The 24,183-nt window shown below is 35.9% G+C and overlaps 2 protein-coding genes and 1 non-coding gene across 4 annotated transcripts in view; all 3 read left to right on the top strand.

Moving 5' to 3' along the window:
• Window positions 1-24,183, top strand: part of LOC106664828 (ras-related protein Rap-2a) — a 297,001-nt gene that overhangs the window by 8,018 nt on the left and 264,800 nt on the right. The gene's annotated exons all lie outside the window — the stretch shown is intronic.
• LOC106664782 (retrovirus-related Pol polyprotein from transposon TNT 1-94) lies at window positions 6,864-9,680 on the top strand. The gene has a single exon (XM_024225788.1). The coding sequence runs from the start codon at window positions 6,887-6,889 to the stop codon at window positions 9,503-9,505; it is 2,619 nt and encodes an 872-aa protein (XP_024081556.1). The 5' UTR covers window positions 6,864-6,886; the 3' UTR covers window positions 9,506-9,680.
• On the top strand, window positions 23,858-23,930 carry Trnah-aug. The gene has a single exon. It is a non-coding gene; the product is annotated as a tRNA-His (tRNA).

Genomic DNA, 24,183 nt, shown 5'->3' with positions numbered 1-24,183 from the left:
GGTGTTGTCAGGGTCGACGATGCGATCGAGAAAGTGTAGTTTCATGTTTACAGAAAGTTGGCCATGTTAGTCTCCTCGATATTTGAGTGACAGACTCGTTAAGCGAAGGAAATTTAAGAGGCCGAATTTGTGTTTGCTATTTGATGACCGTACGCGAATAATAACCAAATCTTGGAAACGTCGAGTCGAAAAATTGTTTTTCATAGAAAAGCTTTCTAGGGATTTCAACAGCTATTTATATTTAAATATTAAGCCAATTGAATCAAATGTATGATTTAATTTCAACCGAACGGGTGCAGCTATAAAAGATAAGCAGGCAGCAGTGGACAGAAAATTTTCGGGAACAAAATATTTGTATTTTATGTTCCCAGTTTGGGTCGTCGAGGCTTACTTACCTTGGTCTGCCTTTTTTCCTTCCTTCGGTCTGTCAGATGCGTTTCGGCATTTTTAAGTGTTCTTTGTTCTTCAGGGATTTAAGCTGGGATAGGCACTGATGAAAACCCACCACAATTTTTAAAAACATAAGGGTAAAAAGAGAAAGATGATCGGAAATGACCAAACTTCGGAGTTTTCACCACGCAGGCATTTGAAAAAAATATCAAAATCAAATCATAATTTTTGTAACCAAATATTGATTCATTTGCTATTTCAATGTTTAATAGCTGTCAAGGATATAAGCAGGGCAAGTCATAGGAACTCGCTGTTTTCACTAATAATAAAAAAAACTAACCCTGTTTTTTCTTAATGCTTGTAAGATACCGACAAACGGAACACTGACAGTTAAATCGACCAAACATTAAGAATATTTACCAAAATATTTTACAAACTTTCATTTTAGAAATATGAATTTATGGATTGTATAGAATATGGAATTTATTATCGTAGATTTTAAAAACTTTTAATTTTTGTATATTCCATATTGAAAATTAAAATTTTCGACGGATAGTTTTGAATAAAAATTATCCCAGAAATTCGAGAAAGGAACAGAGTATTGTTGACAAAACACTAAATAGTATAATGTGGTGTGATGTTCAAGCTGTTCGTCGTGTTCGGTAAATGTTAAGGTATAAGTAGGGTGAGGCGGTGTCTCAAATTCATTTAATACTCATCAGAGGTAGTGAAATACCACTACTCACACAGTGTAAGTTAGAGTTTTAAATATAGTACATGATAATTAATTAAGATTTTTGGTTGAGATAAAAAAGTCAATGGCACGAGCGGGATTCGAACCCACGATCTTCGGCTTGATACGCCGCTGCGATGTGCAATGGGAAAAGGGGGGGAAATTCAAAAAGGTGCGGTTGAGGGAAGTTGGTGTTCGAGTGGATCGAGGTCACGATAGCTCAAGTGGTAGAGCAGCGGCTTATCAAGCCGAAGATCGTGGGTTCGAATCCCGCTCGTGCCATTGACTTTTTTATCTCAATTAAAAACCTTAATTATAATATATTAATTGATCAAGCGGACCACGAAATTAGTGAAAATACTACATGATGTGGATCCTAACCCTGTTTATAACCCTGCCAACTAGTAAATAGTAAAAATGTCCATCAACCGTCAGAAAACCTGAAACAGCAATAGTTGTTGATAATATAGTGAGAAAGGAGGAACTCAAATTTGATTAAAAACAGTGTCTTAAAAGTCTAAGTTTTGAAAATCAGGGCATTTACGCAGTAGTATTATGTTAAGTGTGTTATTTGCGCTATTAAGGCGCTAATGTACATTTCGTTGATAATATAATGCCAACATGAACTTTAGTTTGGCTTTTACCTTTGAACTGTTGGCGCCTCACCCTACTTTATCCCTGACTATCAATTAAGATTGCAAAATAAAAACAGTCACTTAAAAGATTAAACATTACAACTCAGGGCACTTACACAACAGTATTATCGTGTTAAATGTGTTATTTGTGATAAGATATGATTGTGCACTTCATTTATAATATAATGTCAACATGAACTTAAGTTTCGTTTCTATCGATAGTCCTGGTCTAACTTACCATTCTGCTTTTAACTGTCGGCGCTTCGCCCTACTTACATCCCTGCGTATCAGTGCAGAGAGCAAAATGCCGAAACGCTCTAACAGACCGAAACTTATTTAGAAAAGAGACCAGGATGACTGTAAAACACCGAACTGTAAATATTTATTTGCTACCTCGAAATTCATTAAAATTTTAGTATGTCTATATAAATAACCCAATAAAATAACTGAGCTTAAAGTCAACAAAAATTATTTATCTGATTATTTAAACTGAATATAACAATGTTTTAAAGTTGTGAGATTTTTTAGATTTACTGGATGATTAACCAGTAGTTTCCGATCATCTGATCTGGCTATCCAACTGCTTTCAAATATGTTTATTTCAGTGCCTTGACCTACATATGGTCCTGACAAACAGTGAAAATATGATAATAAAATGCCGGATTGTATTAAATGAGATTATATGCATACAAAGTTATACTTTTAGTAAAGTAGTTGGTACTTTTAGTAAGTACTTTTAGTAAGCTTGGGCGTTTATTTTGTCTACATATCCTTCTATTTTTGGTATGACAGACGCGTTTAGGCAATTGCGTTGTATTCTCTAAGTATCAGGGTATAAGCAGAGTGAAATACCCACAAAAGCTCAGCACTTAAGATGGCGAAGAACCAAAAGCCGCCTGACAGAGAACAACAAAGATAAGCAGACTAGGATGACCAGAAAAGAATTAAAGGTTCATCACCCTGCAGTCTTAAAAAAACCTCAGAATTTAAATCGTTTTATCAATTGGAACTGGATAAGTTTCTAGGTTTCTATGCTATCAATTTGGTCCGTATATCCTCGCTGTGTGGCTTTGTCAGTCACGTTTCTGCACTTCGGTATGTTCAGTTGTTTGTGTGTTTCTGATTTTTGTTTTGACGTGTTAGATGGATTAAATCGTTTTTTTTTTAAGAAAATATCTTTGCATTGTTCCTCAGTTCGTTATGTTAATCATTGTTACAAGTGGAGATAATTTTTTGAGACATGATTTTTACATAATCTATAATTTTTCAATTAATTCAATTTTCCATATTTTTCGTTCGTCACGGAAGTTTGAACGGAAATTTTGAGGGCCGATAGTGGTTTTATGACTAGCCTCATAGTGGGATGTTTCTTATGGTGTTGATGAGCCCTCCTCCTCGTTAATTAATTGAAGAAAAGTGCCAAAGAAGTTCAAAACTCTGAATTTTTCGATCATAACTTAATTTAAAAATTATTCGGAGGCCGTGAGATGCGGTCTGGTGTGACGTAGGTTTTAGAAAAACATTTTCTTCATCGTGCCAACGTTTCAATCTTTATTGAGATCATCTTCAGGGCCTGGGATTTATAAACATTGTTTAAATTTTACAAATAATGTAGGATGTAAAAAAAATGAATTTATACAATGCTAGAAAATTATAGATTAAAAAAAAATTATACAATGCTAGAAAATTTTAGATTAATCTAAAATTTTTTAGCATTGTATAATTTCATTTTTTTAATCTAAAATTTTTTAGCATTGTATAAGTTTTTTTCCACATCCTACATGTATTTGTACAATTTAAACAATGTTTATAAACCCCAGGCCCTGAAGATGATCTCAATAAAGATAGAAACGTTGGCACGATAAAGAAAATATTTTTCTCATACCTACGTCACACCAGACCGCATCTCACGATTTCCGAATAATCATTGAGTAACGGTCAATAAACATCACACATTAATTCAAAAAGAAGTATTGATGAAAGTAAAATATATAATGAATATTTGTGAAATGCTACAATAAAATACATACAAAATGGAATCAAGTAACATGTAAGTTGTAAGAGTATAAGGCTTTTGAGACCAGAAAAAGCACAAATATACAAACCACCTCGGTAAACAATTGTCCTTGGATTGAGCGAAAATAAATATTGGCTTTTGACGAAGTGGACCGGAAAGTTTGCAAACAGCGGGACAACAAAAACGATAGTAAATTGGGCCGGACTAATGAAATTCTTTTATCTCGACTCCGGACTTTCCCCGGGGCACGTTTCATCGTCCAAGGGGGCCGCCCTATCTCGCTGCGTCCCCGTTATCTCTCCATATGTTTCACACGCGTTACCAGGGCTTTTTAGAGAGATAACCGCGCGGAAAACAACTTACGGGCTAATTTACAGACTCGGAGTGTGGCGGTTTGGCAAATTGACTATTTCGCAAGGCGGTTGTCGCGGCGTCCTTATAAATCAGCCTCCCGCGTCGCAATAGAGGACCCTATAAAAGTATATGCCCTAGAAACGGCCAATGTGTATCGATCTTTCATAAACAGGCGGCTTCATTTTGAAACAATGTTTACATAAAATCCTATGTCCTCCAGTGACTTGACAATATCACTTCTTCGTTTACTTTTTAATATAATGATGTTGCCAATGCAATAAACTCCAATGTTTGACTTTGCTTTCCATAAGAAAGAGTTACAGTTAACTAAAATCCCTTTCTTCTGTCCTTTAGGAAGATTTAGTTATTTAAGTTATAAGATTTAATTATTCTTTTACCAGAATTGTTTATTGCTTTATTAAATTTTCGTCCATCACAAAGAAGACGTAAGAAAAATGTATAATTATGGACAAAGTTTGTGATTTCATTATCATAAAACAGTCATTTACTCAATTATTGTAATTTAGCTTTTTAAATAAAGTGAATGAGTTGGGGCCTCACCCTACTTATAACCCGGACAACCACTAAACATGGAATGAATCTGAAAACAATTTAGTTAGTTCTTTTTCTTTCCTTTTGGTTAGTTATGAACCGAAATGACGTCGAGAAATGTATAATTATGGACAAAGCCTGTGATTTCATTATCATAAAACAGTCATTTACTCAATTAATGTAATTTAGCTTTTTAAATAAAGTGAATGAGTTGGGACCTCACCCTACATATAATCCTGACAACACCTAAACATGGAATGAAACTGAAAACTGTCAGATCGTCAGAAACATCAAAAATACTGAAAAACGAGAAATCTCTCAATTTGATTATCAACACTTCATTGATCATATAATGCCCATATGAAATTTTGTTTGGCCTATATCACGGTTTGCCTTTCTCTACGGTTTCGAACCTTCGGCGTCGCACCCATAACCCTTACAACCCGTGAAGATGGCCAAAAGCGAAACTCATCTGACCGACCCAAATGGTAATGAAACGGGGACTAGGATGACTGAAAAGACAAAAATACTAAAAAAAACTGCTGCCTAAAATATCAGTGGAGCCTCACCCTCATTGTGACCCTGACAAACTCTGAAAATAGCAAGAAACCCAAGTTCCAGCTGGACTAGCACCGCAAGGATAGTGGGAACGGAGAATCTCACAATTTGATTAAAAACAATGACCTTAAAGTCTAAGCTTTGAAAATCAGGGCATTTATGAAACATTATTGTTAGAAATGTAAATTATTGCAACCCTTTTGTAACCTCAGTTTTTAGTTAGTCCTGTAGAGCAAGTTTGTACGACGCAATATAGTGATACTTGTGTGTCTCGTGTTTTTCTTTTCATCCCAAAACCCAACATTTGGTTATGGGCCCAGATTAACGTGGCTAATAAGGATTATCGGTTCGTGACGCGTAAGTTATATATTTCGACCGATTCGAAGTTTTTTTTAGAAATTCAAAAACATGGCGTCGAGCTTAACGTTCGTTGAAAAGCTCAAAGGTAGAGAGAATTACTCCTCCTGGAAGTTCCATATGAAGGCTCTACTGAGATTGGAAGACCAATGGGATGTTGTAGATGGAAAGGTAAAATTGGAAGAAGCGCAAAATCAAGATAGAAAGGCTTTGTCGAAAATCTCATTACTAGTCGAGAAGGATCTCATCCACCATATCGAGAAGTGTTCCACCGCCAAGCAAGCTTGGGACACAATTCAAACATTATTTGAAGACACCGGACTAACAAGAAAAGTTGGATTGTTACGGCAATTGATCTTAACAAAATTGGAAGACAGCAATTCTATGGAAGAGTACGTAAATAAAATAATGTCTACGGCCCAACGCCTACGTGAAGTGAAGTTCGACATTACAGACGAATGGATTGGTACTCTTCTTCTAGCTGGTTTACCAGAAGATTACAAACCAATGATAATGGGATTGGAGAGTTCGGGAATTGCGATTACAGGTGATGCAATCAAAATAAAGTTATTGCAAGAGGTTAAGTCAAACAGCAGCCAATTTCGGCCTGCAGATACGGCTTTGTTTTCCGGCGGAAAGTCGTCGATTCCTAGCAGCTGCTAGAAAAACTACCAGAATCAAAACAAACCTGCGACACGTAACTTTCGTTGTTTTAAATGTAACCGGGTCGGACATTTCGCGGCAAATTGCAGAAATAAACATGATCCTCGCGGAAAAAGTGAAAATAATCAAAGAAAGAAAGGCCGAGATGCTTTCTTAGCATGCTTAAAGTCAAATAATAGACTAAATAGTGACTGTGTTTCGTGGTTCTTAGACTCTTGTGCGTCTGTACATTTGACAAAAAGTAAGGATTTGCGAAACCCTAAATCATCGGCAGTGAACATTTACGCGGCGAACGGCGATCATATTACTACGGATTCGGTCGGGAGTGTAGACATAAACGTGACAGTTAATGGTAACAGTGAGCCAATAACAGCGAATGAGGTACACTATTCGCCTGACATAGCCACTAATCTATTATCTGTTAGCAAAATAGCCAGTAAGGGCAATAAAGTCATATTTGATGAAAGTGGAGGGAAAATATACAATAAAAATAATGATCTTATAGCTACAGCGTCAGTACAGGGTGGCATTTACAAGCTAGATACCTCAACTAATCTACGAGCTTGGGTTGTCTCAACAAAAGACAACTTATGGCATAGACGTCTAGGACACTTAAACAGAAAAAGTATGTCTATGTTACAAGACATGACCTATGGTATTGATAAACTCATGGTAAGAAATGATCCGTGTGAAGTATGTATCAAAGGGAAGCATGTCAGATTACCATTCAAGAGAAGTAAATTTAGAGCACAGAAACCCTTAGAGTTAGTGCATACTGACCTATGCGGCCCAATGGAGACCAAATCCATAGGAGGCAACAGATATTTTTTTATCCTTATTGATGATTATTCAAGATACACAATGATATATTTTTTGAAAAGCAAAGATGAAGTTACACAAGTTTTTAAAGAATACTGTGCACTGGTAGAGAATGAGATGAATCTTCAAATTAAAACATTACGATCGGATAACGGAATGGAGTATATTAACCGGAACATGGAAAACTTTCTTCGAGAAAAGGGAATTAAACACCAAAGGACTGTAAGATACACTCCACAGCAAAATGGTCTGGCGGAGAGGGCAAACAGAGCTATAGTTGATAAGGCAAGGTGCTTGCTTCAAGATGCTGGCCTGCCCAAAGAATATTGGGCTGAAGCAGTCTCAACTGCAGTTTATTTAAATAACAGAAGTCCTACCAAGTCTTTGTCAAATAAGACACCATATGAGGCATGGTACTCAAGAAAGCCTAACTTAAGGTTTTTGAAAATATTTGGGTGTGAAGCCATGGTACAAGTTCCAAAAGAAAGAAGAAGAAAGTGGGACCCCCGCTCAGAAAAAATGATTTTTGTCGGCTATTGCCAAAATACTAAAGGCTATAGATTAATTGATCCTGTGACAAAAAAAGTAACCATTAGTAGAGACGTAATATTTCTGGAAGAAAAAATGATAAATAACAGTGAGCTACAGAATATCAAAGACATATATCATTCTCCGGACATTCACAATGAGGAAGAGATTGTCAGTGATGACGAGCAGGAAATTACCCAGGACAATCAAAGTGAAGAATGTCACGAAATTGAACACTATAACCAGGGACAACAGGAAGAATTGGAGATCAACCAGGAACAAGTGCGACGTACGAAAAGAACCCCAAAGCCTAAATTTGATCCAGATTTTGTATATTTGCTTTCAGAAAACGACGACCCTTCAACAGTGATGGAAGCAAGGCAGAGCCCACAAGCAGCCAAATGGGAGGCAGCGATGTCAGAAGAACTAAATTCATTTGCTGAGAATGATACGTTCGAATGGGCAAACTTGCCGAAGGGCGAAACAGCGTTAAGGACAAAGTGGGTGTTCAAGTTAAAAAAATCAACCAAAGAAGAAGCAAAATACAAGGCAAGGCTAGTGGTGAAAGGTTGCAGCCAAAGACAGGGGATTGACTACGAAGAGACGTTTTCTCCTGTAGTGAAGTATCCCTCATTGAGATTTCTCTTCGCTCTTGCAACAAAGAAAGACATGAATATCACCCACATGGATGTCAAAACCGCATATCTGCAAGGACAAATAGATAAAGAGATATATGTTATTCCACCTGAAGAAATGAAGAATAAACCAAAAGGAAAAGTGTGGCTCCTGAAAAGAGCAATGTACGGCCTTAAACAGAGTGGCAGATGTTGGAACCAACGACTTCACACTGTGATGACTGGATTGGGACTACAGCAATCAAAGGCTGATCCCTGTATTTATTTCAAAGTCATTCCCGATGGTATGATAGTAATAGCTATATATGTTGATGACCTCTTAATTTTTTCGAATCAATGCGACCTACAGACATGTGTGACTCAAAAATTAGAAAATGAATTCTCTATGAAAAATTTGGGTGAAGTTAAAGACTGCCTTGGTATGAACATCACTCGAGATAGAAAACTGGGGAAGTTGTGGATTAATCAGACTACATATATCAAGAAGATAATTGAAAAATTTGGTATGTCAGAGGCTAACCCCGTGTTGACACCAATGGAACCAGGTATCATCCTACGAGAACTAGTGAAAAGTGATGTTAACAGTGCTCAGTGCAATGATTCAGTGCCCTACCAACAAGCTATTGGAAGCCTTCTGTATGTCTCACAAATTTCGAGACCAGACATTGCTTTTGCTGTCAATAGTCTGAGTCAATTCAATAACAACCCACTCAAGTGTCATTGGCAGGCAGTTAAGAGAGTCATTAGATATCTCAAGGGAACAAGTGATCTAAAGTTAGAATTTAGTAAAAATGAAAATTCTAACTTGTTATGTTTTAGTGATGCCGATTGGGGCAACAAAAATAATGATAGACACTCTGTCAGTGGAAGTAGTTTTAAATATATGGGAGGCTTAATCTCATGGGCTAGCAAAAAACAAAGAACAGTAGCGTTAAGTACTGTAGAAGCCGAATATGTGGCTCTTAGTTGTACAGTTCAAGAAGCCATGTGGCTTAGAGTCTTATTTAAAGAACTAGCAAATGAGACTATGCCTACCACTGTCTTTTGTGATAATATGGGTGCAATACATTTAGCCCAAAATAATGTAACCAGTCAAAGATCAAAACACATTGACATAAGATACCATTTTATAAGGGAAAGTGTCCAAGGCAAATTAATTAAGCTAAATTATTTACCAACAGAACAAATGCTATCTGATATTCTTACCAAGCCTCTAAATAGAGAGAAACATGTACATTTTGTGAAAATGATGGGATTGGTTTAAGTTTTATCCTGAATTGTACTTAATTGTTAAGACAATAATTTAAGGGGAGGTGTTAGAAATGTAAATTATTGCAACCCTTTTGTAACCTCAGTTTTTAGTTAGTCCTGTAGAGCAAGTTTGTACGACGCAATATAGTGATACTTGTGTGTCTCGTGTTTTTCTTTTCATCCCAAAACCCAACAATTATTATCGTGTTAAATGTGTTATTTGTTGTATTAAGATTTGAATGCACACTTCATGGATAATATAATGCCAACATGATCTTTTGTTTAGTGTTGTTTATGTTGGCATTTAGCTGCTTTCAACTGTCGGCGCCTAACACCGTACTTATAACCCTGACTATCAGTTCAGATGGCAAAGTGCCGACATTTTCTGACTGACCAAAACTGCAATATTTTGGATACGAACACCGACATAGATAAATGAGGAAGTCTGACGCAGATTTCTGCCAAATTTCATCGGACAAACACTGGTTCATGGTTGGCAGAGGCCGGTCGAGAAAAGAAAGAACCTACTTCAGGTAGGTCATACTAGACTAGGGCACTTGCTGGCGAGAAAGATACTGCGTCGGTGCCCATTTTTTAGCGTTAAGCATAATTTATAATGTACAAAAGTTCAAGCCTTCTGGATGAAGTACGGAGTCCTGCGTTTTGCGTGGTCGAGGGCTTCGCTGATTTTAACTTTGTATTTATGTTCAGTGAGTTCATTGTTGGTATAAATGTAAGTTATTAGCGTGAATAAGGGAATGATTTCAAATACATAAGTATTAAGAGTAATGTAAAGAGAGAGAAAGCAATTTCTTACCGTGAATAGAAGGTTTTAAACCAGTCCCGTAGATATCTAGTACTCTTGGTTTAGAATGTGATCTGTAAGAGCGAAAGTAAATTATTAGCTTGAATAGTGCTTGGAATCATTCCAGGTGTACTAAGTACCTGAAGTGAAAGTGTGATGTTTGGCGAGGGAAAATAATTTATTAGCGCGAATGGGGAGTTTTAAACCCACCCTGAGAGTATGGAGTACGCCGAGATGCGAATATGATTTCTGAAGTGTGAACAATTTATTAACGTGAATCAGGTCTGAGTAAATAAATTAAACATGATTTATTTTCGTAGTACAGAAAAAAAACACCTCTAAATTGTTCAAGGCTAGGAGATAGGAGTTTTTGGAATTGTTTCGTGTTATATCGATCTTCGGTTAGAGGCGATGTATGGTGATTGAAAGTTATTTATTAGCGTGACTGGGAGCTTTGAGCCAACGTCGAGGAACATCGAGTAGTATGGAGTGGGAGTGGCGATATCTGAGGAGTGAGAGAGAGCGAGAGAGAGAGAGAGAGAGAGTGAGAGGATGGAGAGAGTGAGAAAGAGGGGGGAGAGAGAGAAATCAGTGAAAAAGATGCATGAAAAAATCCTCTGAATTTTCCGTTTCAAAAGCCGAGCCGGTATTAACTACTTAAAAAAAAGTTTTTAAATAGAATATTTTCACAGATAATTTACATTAATAAATAGTTGTCCGAACTAAAAACATGTTATTTCAAATGTATGCTATTGTTCTTTAGCGACGTACCTTGAGTTTATATGAAAATCAGTTGAACGATAACAAAAATACACTGCAAGGAGACCTTCGGATAATTAAGAAGTTATTCTGTCAGAGGTATTTTGGTTTTGGCATTAGTGGTATATTCTTGCGGTGGTTCCTTCCGGAAACCCCTGGAATATACTTGGAATCAGGTTATCCGAGATTTCAGTAGAACTTCACGTGGAGGGTTTTATTTATTCATTCCGTATAAGTTATAACATAGCCATGAATTCAAATGAGCCTTGTTGAAGTGTGAGGAAATGGTTCTACTCTAGATGTGTTTCCTAACGAATTGGACTTTTCTTTGCTTTAAAGTTTTTACCAAAACTTAGCGATAGATATTTTCAATAAGGAGTCTATTCAACCGTCCTATATTGGTTTATATTAAGAAATTTTAATCTTTGAAAATTTCAAAATTTTATTTGTGTTTATACAAAACAAATGCGATGTATAAGGATGAAAGGATCCTTTTGAGAAGCTACTTTTCCATATAATATTACATATAATGTATCAAAGCTAATATTGAAACCTGTATCCCCCGAGGAAAATCAGATATATTTATGAAAATATACAACCACCATATAAATAAATTTATCGTTACAACAAATAAGTGAATATATTAAGGATACGAATTATTCTTCCACATAAAACGGTCTGAACAAATGCAAAGCTGAGAAATGGAACTCTTCATGACAAATACTTGTCTTCGAGATCATTTTAATGATTTAATAAACGACGAATTTAGACTATGCAAATATGTATAAAGAACCGCCAGGTTTGAATTTGCACGTGTAATATTTTATTTGCATTTTCAGTTACAATTGTCTCTAGGGATGAAGTTCTTTACATTGAAACTGAACAATTGTCATGGAAACCCTTGAATTAATTTGAATGTGTACAACCTGAAAGATATGTTTTGTCAGTTCCTTGTAATATAATTCTAGGTAAGGTAGTTGCGATATAATTTGAAAATTAAAATGGGCCTATGATAAGTGCAAAGATGTTCTCATTGGGAGAAAGATTCGTTATAAAAATTTCTTATTTCATTCTTTATTTTCATACACATTTAGGATTTTTCTAAAGATGTTTGATTGACCAATTTAAATTTGCTGAATGCTAAGGCCAAGTAGTTTTTCTATAGTGTAAATAAGTTGTTTGTTAGCCAGTGTCATGTTTGATATTTTGGCAAGTAATATCGTCTTATCAAGTCTTGTATTTTAAGATGTGTGTGGGGTTCTAAGTTAGTTGCTTGTCTTGGTTTGAAATACAAAAGAAGGATATTATTGAATTAGATTGAAGGGTTTTCCACGTAGGGGTGAAGGAAATATTCATGATTTCACTGTTTTCATTGTGATTAATTTTTTTGCAACATTGCTCGATTAAATATTTAATTAGTTGTCAGAAACTAATACGATATTGTACACGGTACAATATTTTCAATATTACATAAGAAATATCAAATTTAACCTAAATATTGGACCGCCCTAGAATATCATTTACACAAAATCAACTTTATTGCACAAACCCAATTATTGCGCAATAACATTGCATGTATACGGGCCTTTTAAAGTCGTCCTTTCGACGCGGAATTCGTATGCTGCCAGAAAGATTTTTACTTATTATTGCATTTAGGTGAAGTTAAAAAAGGTAATGATTAGAAAAACAATCCAATTTGTACTTTTTAGGAATTAGCGATTTATCTACTTTTTTCACTAAAAAAGAAAGAAATATTGAGTTGAATAAAATGAAGATGCAAACTTCTATTCATAAGAGATTAAACTTCCTTCCTAGAATTCCAATATTACAATACTATATGCAATGGAGGATTATAGTTTAGTCATTCTAAGGATTGGTATATGCAAATGTACTTTGGAACACCTTTGAGGTCAAAGTTTAGCATTTATTTTATTACCATTTTGAAATCTGTGCTGATGTTTAACTATTAAGCCTTGAAATTTATCTCAACCTAATGAAACCTTTACAAATACACGAAAAATTATGATTTATCTTTATGATGTGGTTTTATCCGCGCGTTTAACTCTCGCCTTTACAAAATATAGGAGAAATCAATTATTTTTCACGTATGCTTGGCTGCAGTATCCATAATAACTGCCGGGTGTTAAATGGAAATGACCCGGGTGGAGGGGCGGAGTGAAAAACCCACCACGCTTTTTATTTCCCCTTATCGGATTTCGACAATTTGCTTGATGATCGCGTTTTGTTTTAATTAACCGGCCGACTGGAAAACTGGGAGACGGGTCCCTTAATAAGCAGCTTCCTCGTCTTCGTGAAAGAATACATTATCCTGAAAGTTGATGCCGGGTATTCAGCAAAAATATAGAGGGCGGCGTTCAATCGACCCTTGATTTACCTGTGATAAAGGACCCCCAGCTGAAAGGAAGATTCTGCAACGGTTACAAATTACCAGTCACACAGAAAAATCAATAATAGGACAATTCATCTTGAAGAAATTATTTGTATACATAATGTTTTTTAAATTAATTTAGGGCCGGTTTATGTTCCACATTTATCCGTCGGTTAGTTCCTCCTCAGCTAACTCTAGCAGATGGTTAAGCTGTTTATCTTACGCCAGGTAGCGTTAACCGAAAGTTAAAGTGATTCTAGAGTTAAGAGATTTTTTTTTATTTTATTGGCCTTATGATCTTGCATATTAGCCATAGTACGAATTCTTGTGTGTTCAAATTGGGGGTTATCGTGAAAAAAGGGCTAGAGGGGACGGTGGGAATCGAACCCACGACCGCGGCGTGAGAGTCTCTCATGCTAACCACTCGGCTACCGCGGTCCCTCAGAGTTAAGAGATAAAACTTAAACTACGGATAACCTGATCCACCTGCCTACTATTTGTGATTTTTGTCGTGAAGTGATTAAAACTCAAAATGAGTATTTTAGATTCAGATTTTTCATGGAGTGAAGATGAAGATCTGATGGAATACCTATTTTGATATTGCCGCCCTACTCAGTGAGAGATAGGGTAGACTATGAACATTGACACATTCAATTGTAAATTCAGTGACGTCCAGAATCAGCTATGGGGTCCTTCCGAGTCGCCGTTGAACCTTGCGGGCCCTCACATGGGCCGGTATTGTACCCAGGAAGGTCCCAACTGTTCAGCCCTACCGGGAAGCCCGCGACCGTGAGCTGTACGGCACAAGACCCCTTTCGAGGCGAGAAGGGCACTCCTAAGCGGTAGGCTCTGTAGAACCGACGAGGAGGCTTTTGGCCCTAAAAGGACCGTTGAGTGAGAGGCAGAGTTTCCATCTGTCCGACTGTACCCGGGACCCCAGAGATGGTGAGCTCGTAGGACCAGTGGGTCCTTTCTAGTCTTCAAAGTGGCTCAAACTTATGCGTGGCTCGTAAATTGGCTCTCTGAGAAGAGCCGGCGAAAATACGGGCGAGATGTATCTCAAGCTGATGTGGTTGAGCCGAATTCTCACGCCAGTCCGAAAGACCAGTCATTCTTTCGATGGATAGAAATTAGTGAATGGCATTTTTATCTTTTACAAAAGCTGTGTTCTGGATCCTTGGTAGCCAGAGGTATTTGGGAGGTATGATTTTGGAGGAGCGGGAAGTGGCTACCTTGGATTCTGGTTTTTCTTTATTTAAAAGTTTTGTACAGTTCGTTTATGTCTCTATTTACAATCAACTGACAATTACAATTAATTTACATTGTTACCAACCACTATTATATTCTTATTTATAATTTATGATTACAACAGAAAAAAAAAAAAAAACAATCTGAACTGGTAATGTGTGGCGCAATCCATCGGCGAACCTTCTGGCAGTTCTAATTGTTGGTAATTTCGTTAAGTGCCGCTTTCGTTGAGAAGGTGGCAAGTCACCACAAGCTACAAATTATAGCAGGACAGTTCCAACATCTGTACAACATGGGATTGGGGTAAGACACTCGTCAAGGTGACTGCTTTCATGTCAGGTGCCAAGTCTAGTCGCATTATGTTATAGCAGTATGTCTCATTCACTCGTAATAAAAAAAATCGCTAATTATTTTTCAATGATCTCTTTATTCACTCGTTTCGAGTGTAAAGCGTTGTTACACATTTTATCGTAATATTCCATCTCATTCTCATTTTCTTCCCCAGCAAAGTATGACTATGACAGGGCGTATTCTCTTCTTTGATTAGAAGTGCGATGGACTGGGTTATCTTTCTTTAGATTTGTGTGTCATTCGGATATGTCATTGTCTTTAGATGGTGAGTGTGATTACTTGTTTTTATAGGGTTAGCTTGTTAGAGGATCATCGAGTAGCCATGCTATTGATGCCTCTCAAGACCCGGTCCGAATTAACTTATTTTGTATTCGATATTATTCGTTTAGCAGTATGATGATAGCTTGATCTGCACCATGGGACGTACTACGGGATGCCCAGACCAGAAAACTACACCGTTTTTTCCAGTTTCTCTTTCGAACCAAGCACAAGATGGTCGGCCGATCACCACCTCCCTTAAAGTTTCATGGTGACAATTCATTTTTTCATCCGATCGTCTGTGCACGTAATAAAGATAAAAGTTGATTGATCGGTAAGAGATAAGTCGAGAAATAGTGACGATACGGCGGGGGCTGTAATGACCGGGATTTTTTCCCGTGCATCTGTAAGATAAATCGCCCGTTCTCGTGACGTCGGGAGTCTATCGAAGCTTCTCCGCGATGTCAACTTGACCGATCAAAAGTTCCCGACTGGCGTGGCCCTTAAATTTAGCGTGAAAATAACAGTGAAAGAGAGGATGGATCGACGAACGGCCGGGCGCAGGAAAACCTTGAATAAATACACCGGGACATTTACATATTTATAGCACTGGCCAGAAAGGATGAGACGAACGATTGAAAATGTTCAGATTCAACAAAATGCTAGAAATATGATTTTTTTTTCAAGTGTAACAATAAAAATGACAGCTTCTAATTAATTTAAAAATTCACTGATAATGAGCATTTTGAGTAAGCTTTAGTTGATGACTGATGGAGTGAGTGCGGTGTTCAATCCTTTTAGAAAAAAGATAGTTCCTGCTCACAGTAAGTTGTTTTGCACCGATCCGGATTTCGAGCTTTTAGCTCATCATCAGGTTGAAGAAATTCTACAACCACGTCTATCGACCTACATTGCAAAAGTAAACCCACTGATACCCCCACCAACGCGACGTTCCAATGAGAAGCTGGATTTTAATGTCGCTCAATTTTGAACATGCGAAAAGCGGGAACTATAACGCAAGTAAATATTATAATAGTAAATACTGTAAGAAATTAATTATAAATTAGTGATTAAAGATAGAAGTAAAAAAATAGAATAATACCTTAATAATAGATTATTAAATTATGATAATATTAATAACAATTAAAATAATTAACTTAATTATTTTGACGTTTCATATTATTTATGTACATATTTAAAATGGGAGGTAGATGAAAATCTATTATATTATTAACACATTTATCTCCATGTTCAATTTTCCATTTTTTAATTTCAAATTTCTCAAACCAATCTAGTTCTCTCCCTTTGTTGAAATTATGCCACACTGTTGCATTTAAATTTGAATTGGAATTATGTCTTGCTTCTTTTAGATGGTCCTTAACTCCTGAAAATTTGTTCGATTTAGGCAAGTGTTCTTTAACTCTCGTTCTTATTTCTCTACCGCTTTGTCCTATATATTTAATGTCGCAATGAAGTTGATAAACCTCGCTTTTTGCCAAGTCTAACTTGTCTTTAGGTTTGGAGAGGATGTTTTTAAGTGAACCCGTACTTCTAAAAGCTATTTTAAAACCTTCTTGTCTAAAAATTTTACTAACGTTTTCTGATAATTCACCAATGTATGGCAAGCAACGGAAACCTAATGATTCATTTATGGTGGGGTGGCTGAGTCCTATTGTTGATTCTTTTAAAGTTAATTTTTTAATTCTTTTAGCTAGCATCCTATCAATAAATATTTCTAGATACCCATTGTTTTTTGCTAAGGTTTTAATAGTTTCTAATTCTTTTTTATAGTTGGCAGGTGTTAATGGAAGTTTTAACATACGATCTATGAGCCAAATGAAACCAGCAGCCTTTTGGGACCATGGGTGGGAAGCATCCGCTGGTATCATAGTGTCTGTAGTTGTGGGCTTTCTATATACGTCTATTTCAATTGGGTTGTTTATTATGGACTATTTTAAGTCTAAAAAGTTCAAACAGCCATCTGTGTTAATTTCCAATGTCAAATTTATATTACGTTGTAGGGAATTAATTAGTTGAAGGAATTCTTTGAGATCCTCAAATGATCTCGACCATATGCGTAAAATATCGTCTACATAGCGTTTCCAAAAATGAAAAGGTTTATTTAATTTGTTGTTTGATTTGAAAAAATTCATGGATAATTTCGAAAAAAATATTTTCAAATCAAACTACAAATTAATTAAATCTGTCAAATTTTTGGAAACGCTATGTAGACGATATTTTATGCGAATGATCTATATGCTATAATCTATTATTAAGGTATTATTCTAATTTTTTTATCTTTTATCTTTAATCACTAATTTATAATTAATTTCTTACAGTATTTACTATTATAATATTTACTTGTGTTATAATTCCCGCTTTTCGCACTTGAAAATTGAGCGGCATTAAAACCAGCTTCTCATTGGAACGTCGCGTTGGTGGGGGTATCGGCGGGTTCACTTGCAATTCATGTCGAGAGACGTGATTGTAGACCTCCTTCAACCTGATGATGAGCTAAAAGCTCGAATTCCGGATCGTTGCAAAACAACTTGCTGTGAGTTTTAAAAGGATTGAAACATTAGTTATTCTATATTTGTAATAATTTAAGATTAATTAACATTCTTAAATTCCAAAAATGCACCATAAAACTGTAAATTTGAATAATGATATCAAATAATTATAATATTATAACAGTGGTTTATTATTCTATTTAGCTTACATTCATTCTGTCTGATAGCCAACGTTAGTTTAGAAAAATATTTTTTCTTTATCGAGCGAGCGTTTCGATCTTTATTGAGATCATCTTCAGGGCTTGGGATTTATAAACATTGTTTCAATTATACAAATACAGTAAGATGTGAATATGAATTTATACAATGACGTTCACAATATAGAAATTTTAGATTTAATCAAAGTATTTGAACTCACTCAAAGTGGGTGTTTTCAGTACTGGATACTGTCCTCGCCAAACATTGCCATGATCACTATCACCCTTTCAATTTTGACAATACAAAAATAATCGAAATAGAATATTCCCCCGGTAGGAGATTACTCAAGGGAATGATGTATATGTATACAGAGCGATTCACTACTCAAACGACAAAGTTTGCCAAGTGCTTCTACACTTCAAATGCGACAAAAAAGTTCGTATGAATTATGGTCCTCTTCTCAACCCTTTCGCAGATATTCAGTTATGATTTTTTGACTATATACGATTTTTCGTGACAAATTTACTCACAGCACTCGAACTATTTATTTTTGTGAAAATCCAAAAAATGCAAATATTTAAAATTTGTCAAAAAAATTTCGACCTGGTTAGATACATTCATGATAGAGCTTGGCAAATTCCATAACAACTTTTTAGTTTGTTTCTTTCTAGCGGTGTACCTTTTTCTTAGCTTTAGTGCAATAATTGTCATTCTTTCACATCATCCCTGATCTCAAAACATCAATGTAAAATTTATAAATTTAAACAGAAATATATATTTTTTTGTTTTCGTTTTTCTTTATCATTCATAAGACATGGAGAAAAGTGTTGCGTGGAAAACCGGATTGTGTTCAATCCCGTCATAAGAATAATCCTGCACGTGAATACAGGCGTGCTTTATAGCTTATTCCTCAAAAGATGACTTTCAGGGTTGCATATCATCTTCGCTTTCTCGCTTGAAAGTTACCCCTGCACGAAATCCCTCTTTGTTTCTATCTCGGCCTTTTTCCAGACTTATTAGACTTCTGAACAAACCGTGGGGTGCCTCGCTGTTAGGGCGGGGGCGGCTGAGATTTCCATGTGTTACACAACTAGGTCTTTAGCCTAAAAGCAATCTCCTTAAGTGGGTCTCCTGATAAAGCTTATTTTAATTCACTTAGTACTCACCGCCAACGTTGGCCCCAGGAGATAAAACACAGATTTGTCCCCTTTTCGTGAAACTATTTGTTAATTTTATTTGAGAAGGTTTAGTCATGTTCAGGCTAAACTATGTAACCTTTAATGAGTTATGAAAATATATTGTTATGTAAAATAAAGATCCGCAATTTTTGTAAATTTAGAAATATAGCAATTTATTTTTTAAAATACCCAATATTAAAAAATAATAAATTCTATGTATAATTGATAATAAAACAACAGATAGATATACAATACTATGTCTTCCTCCGATAATAAAGAAATATATGTCATAAAAAACAAAATAAAAATGTCATCGAAGGTTAATGATTAGTCGGATGTTAAGGATGACAGGAATTATTTTTCTGTAAGGAATGTCAAATATCGTGTTAGTTTGAGCAGATTACTCACCCTGCTTACAGCCCTGACAGTCAAAGCTATTATACAGTACTATTTCTTCCTCGGATAATAAAGAAATATATGCCATAAAAAAACAAAACAAAAATGTCATCGAAGGTTAATGATTAGTTGGATGTTAAGGATGACAGGAATTATTTTTCTGTAAGGAATGTCAAATATCGTGTTAGTTTGAGCAGATGACTCACCCTGCTTATAACCCTGACAGTCAGTGAAGATGGGAGAACGTCAAAGCTATTATACAGTACTATTTCTTCTTCCGATAATAAAGAAATATATGCCATAAAAAACAAAATAAAAATGTCATCGAAGGTTAATGATTAGTTGGATGTTAAGGATGAAAGGAATTACTTTTCTGTAAGAAATGTCAAATATCGTGTTAGTTTGAGCAGATTACTCACCCTGCTTATAACCCTGATAGCCATTGAAAATGGGAGAACGTCAAAATTGTTACACAATATGATTTCTTCATCCAATAATAGAGAAATATATGCCATAAAATACAAAATAAAAATGTCATCGAAAGTTAATGATAAGTTGGTTGTTAAGGATGACAGGAATTATTGTAAGAACTTTATTGTAAGAAATGTCAAATATCGTGGTAGTTTTGGCGCATTACTCACCCTGCTTATAACCCTCATAGGCAGTGAAGATGGAAGGACATCAAACCTTTTCTGACTACCAACCAAATTTTGCTTAATAAAACCAGTTGTCCGTTGGTTGTTCCTGACCATCTTGGTCTGCCTATCAATTCTATTTTGATACGTGGGTCGGTTTCTCTAACTGGTACCTCACTCTACTAATTTTTTACATTCATCGAGATCGTGCTATGAGCCATATTATACGAAATCTAAAGTCGAATATTGATCCAGCGATTTTTCATAAGAAAATTTTTTTCTCTACCAGGTGGCACACCAAATCACCTCATCTATTTAAAAACTACCGCCGAACTGCAGTTTGTGTTCGCTTTCAAGCTGCACTTTTTTAACCTGAAGACACTTGTTCTCCAGACTCGAAACTCTCAAAAATTACGCCACTTTAAATAGTTCTATTAGAGATTTCTTGGTTCTCTGCAAGAAAATTAATGTTCGCGAAATGTAATATTGGCTTCTCCCTTTCAGTGGAATAGATCACTGGAGTACACATATTTCGGCTCTCTTGACTCGGATTAATTCTAAACACCGCAGCGAATGTGCTGATCGTTCCATGAGCTCAGCGCACCTAAAGAAGCCCAATTTTTTAAAGCTTACTCTTTGGTTGAGCTGCTTGTTGAATAGATTTGAGCAGGGCTTCCGTTCGCTTTGCAATTCGCACGTTCTCGAATCTCTTTTTTATTTCTTGGCAGTGTTCAATTCTTGAGGAGATCCGCTTGCTTCACTCTGGCAAAGGGTAATCTTCTGGGTTTTTGAAAGGTCCAAGATCTAGGCCTTTGAATGGGCTTATGAGGCAGGCTTGGATCTACTGATACAAGCTGTCAGAAGAATTTAATTTTTGATTTTATTACTGAAGTTTTATATATATCTTTTCTTTTTTTATATGCATATAGAATTTTCATTGTTATTTGGTTTAACATGGAGACCTACGGCAGACGGATTTTTTTGCATTGTCTATTTATTGTCATGTTTTTCCTGTCCCTATTTATTTTGTATACATAACAGTTATAAACGGTTTATATTGTAAATAAACAAGTTTTTCATTCATTCATTCCTTCTTTCTCATCCTACTTATACCCCTGACACCTGATGAAGCCAGGAAAATGCCGTAACTCTCAAACAAATCAAATCAGCAGGCCTGGATGGCCTGAAAAACAACAGAGTCCAAGTTTATCATCACTCAGATTTCTAGACCAGTGATTCTCAACCTTTTTTTTGTCGAGGCACACTTTTAACGATTTCAAAATTTGGCGGCACACAAAGAAAAAGATATGTTTAAAATTCACTAGTTTTCATCGACCGCTTGACCAATTAATATCTTTCAATTAATTAAGGATTTTAGTTGAGATAAAAAGTCAGTGTCTCGAGCGGGATTCGAACCCACGATCTTCGGCTAGATACGCCGCAGCTTTACCACGTGAGCTATCGTGACCTCGATCCACTCGGAAACTAACTTCCCATTTCATTTGCCGCCGAGAATCATTACATGACATTTGAAAAATGGCAAAAAGGAGGGAAATTTCAACAGATGGTGTTGAGATGGAAGTTAGTGTCCGAGTGGATCGAAGTCACGATAGCTCAAGTGGTAGAGTAGCGGCGTATCTAGCCGAAGGTCGTGGGTTCGAATCCCGCTGGAGACACTGACTTCTTTATCTCAACTAAAAACCTTAATTAAAAGAAAATTAATAATAAGATTACTTTTAATGAGAAATTTGAGCTTGATGTTTTTTGGTAATTTCATTTATATTTGGTCGTAAAAATGACAATGCTTCTTTCATATTGTCTTCTAAATTTAACAGTCTCGATCTTTTTTTTCGTTCTTATGTTGGTTAATACTGAAAATCCGAATTCATACAAATAAGATGTAAAAAATTCTAATAATATTTTTAAAGCACTTTTGGCTATCATGGGATAGTCGCATCTAATGTTAATCCAAAATGAACATTTTCTTTTTAAATTATATTATTTAATAATTGTTACATTTTCGTATATGTAAGTACTTTTCTTTGATTTAAACTTTACTCGTAATAAAAAACATTATAATTTTTACTATATACATTTTTAAAATTTGGCGGCACACTTTAAGAATTTAGCGGCACACAAATTGCGACGGCACAGTGATTGAGAATCACTGGTCTAGACGATATTTGTGACCATGGATAAATTTTTTTATGAGCTAGATAAACAGATGCATTATTAATCAATAAGTAATAATTTCCAAGTTTTAGTAAAAGTTATTCAAGTTGGATTATAAGGAAAATGAAAGAAAAATAATTACTTGAGAGATGGACTTTGATATCAGAGTCGTTCAAGCCTGCTTGACTTTGGTTCCAATTAGTCGGTTAGTTTTTGATTGCTGACCTAAAGGAGTAATCACGTCGGATTGTCTGTCGTGTTAGAACACAGAGAGAAATTCGGTTCGATTCTGCCGTGCCGAGTGGGCCGACGTTTCAACAGCCTAATCATCAGCGGGTGATCGGCCGATTCCCAAGTCGAATTAGCGTTCGACCTGGATGTTATTTCGTGGGTTTCGATCAACTTGCCCGGCTCGTCCACCCCCTGTCATTAACCCTTTTAGGCTGACAGGAATATTTGTTTAGGAAGGGATCCAATACCCGCTATGCCATTTTTTGTGAATGGCTTGGCTGCAGGCCCAAGTGGGAATTAAGTCCTGAAGTACTTCCAGTATGAAAGAGACAGTTTATTTTTCGATAACTGAATAAACTTTTTCCTCTTTCAATTCATAAACACATAATGTATTTATTCAATTTTTCTTTTCTCTGTGCTATTGTTGTATTCACATTTTTATATATAATAGAGATGTTATATTAATGAGGCAAAGATATAATTTCATGTTTTTGTTTTGATGTTGAGATTTTTTTGTAGAAGTCTGCATGGTGTTAAACCGGCAATTTAGTCATTTCTGATCATCCTGATGTGCATTTCATTGACGTTTCGGTCTAGCAAAACTTCGGACGCCTTTTGGCCTTTCACTGCCTGCATTGGTTGTCAGAGTTGTAAGTAGGGCGAGGCACCAAATAGCATCAATGGGCAAATAAAGATTATCGGAAACGACCAGTCTTCAGGTTCATCATCTCGTGGAAATAAAAAAAAATCTTGGATGAGACAGCTTTTACACGTCAATTTGTATAATCTTTTAACAATATTTCTCACGTTGAGTTCGAGTAAAATTGTAATAAACACCCAGGCAAAAATTATTATTATTGTAGTTTGGTTTTTTCGGTCTTTCGGTTTGACTATTTTTGTAGATTTGGTTTATCGGACGCGTTTTGGGATTTCGCCATGTTCACTTGCTGGTCAGGGTTATAAGCAGGGTAAAGTACTGAAAGAAACCAACTCATAGTTCAAAACAATATGAATAGGTTCACTAATTTCGTGGTCCGCTGATCAATTAATATATTACAATTAATTAAGGTTTTTAGTCGAGATAAAAAAAGCTACTAAAGCTCTCCGTGGCCATTTCATTTGTCGTCGAGAATCCAATCCGATTAAACGACATTTGAAAAATGGCAAAAAGGAGGGAAAATTAAAAAAAAAAAAGGTGGGGTTGAGATGGGAAGTTGGTGTCCGAGTGGATCGAGGTCACGATAGCTCAAGTGGTAGAGCAGCGGCGTATGAAGCCGAAGATCGTGGGTTCGAATCCCGCTCGTGCCATTGACTTTTTTATCTCAACTAAAAACCTTAATTAATTGTAATATGAATAGGCTGAACAGAATTATTAGAAACGACTTAAGAAAAATCTCCTCCAATTTAACAAAAAATAAATTAAACGGTTTTATATTATATCTTTTGTCAAATTTTTACTGATGTCCTGCCATTGTAGATTTACTAAAATTGGATGAGCTACCAAGAAACAAGCATTACTGTAGTTTGATCTTTTCCGGTCATCCTGACCTGTATTACATTG

The sequence above is a fragment of the Cimex lectularius genome, unplaced genomic scaffold (genome assembly GCF_000648675.2).
Source record: "Cimex lectularius strain Harlan isolate CLEC.00 unplaced genomic scaffold, Clec_2.1 scaffold137, whole genome shotgun sequence".
Classification (NCBI taxonomy): Eukaryota; Metazoa; Arthropoda; class Insecta; order Hemiptera; family Cimicidae; genus Cimex; species Cimex lectularius.
Note: the sequence above shows the minus strand (reverse complement) of the source record. Positions and strands in the feature narration are given on the sequence as shown.

Coding starts and splice junctions, on each gene's coding strand:
- LOC106664782 (XM_024225788.1), top strand. CDS start 6,887: ATGTCTATGTTACAAGACATGACCTATGGTATTGATAAACTCATGGTA.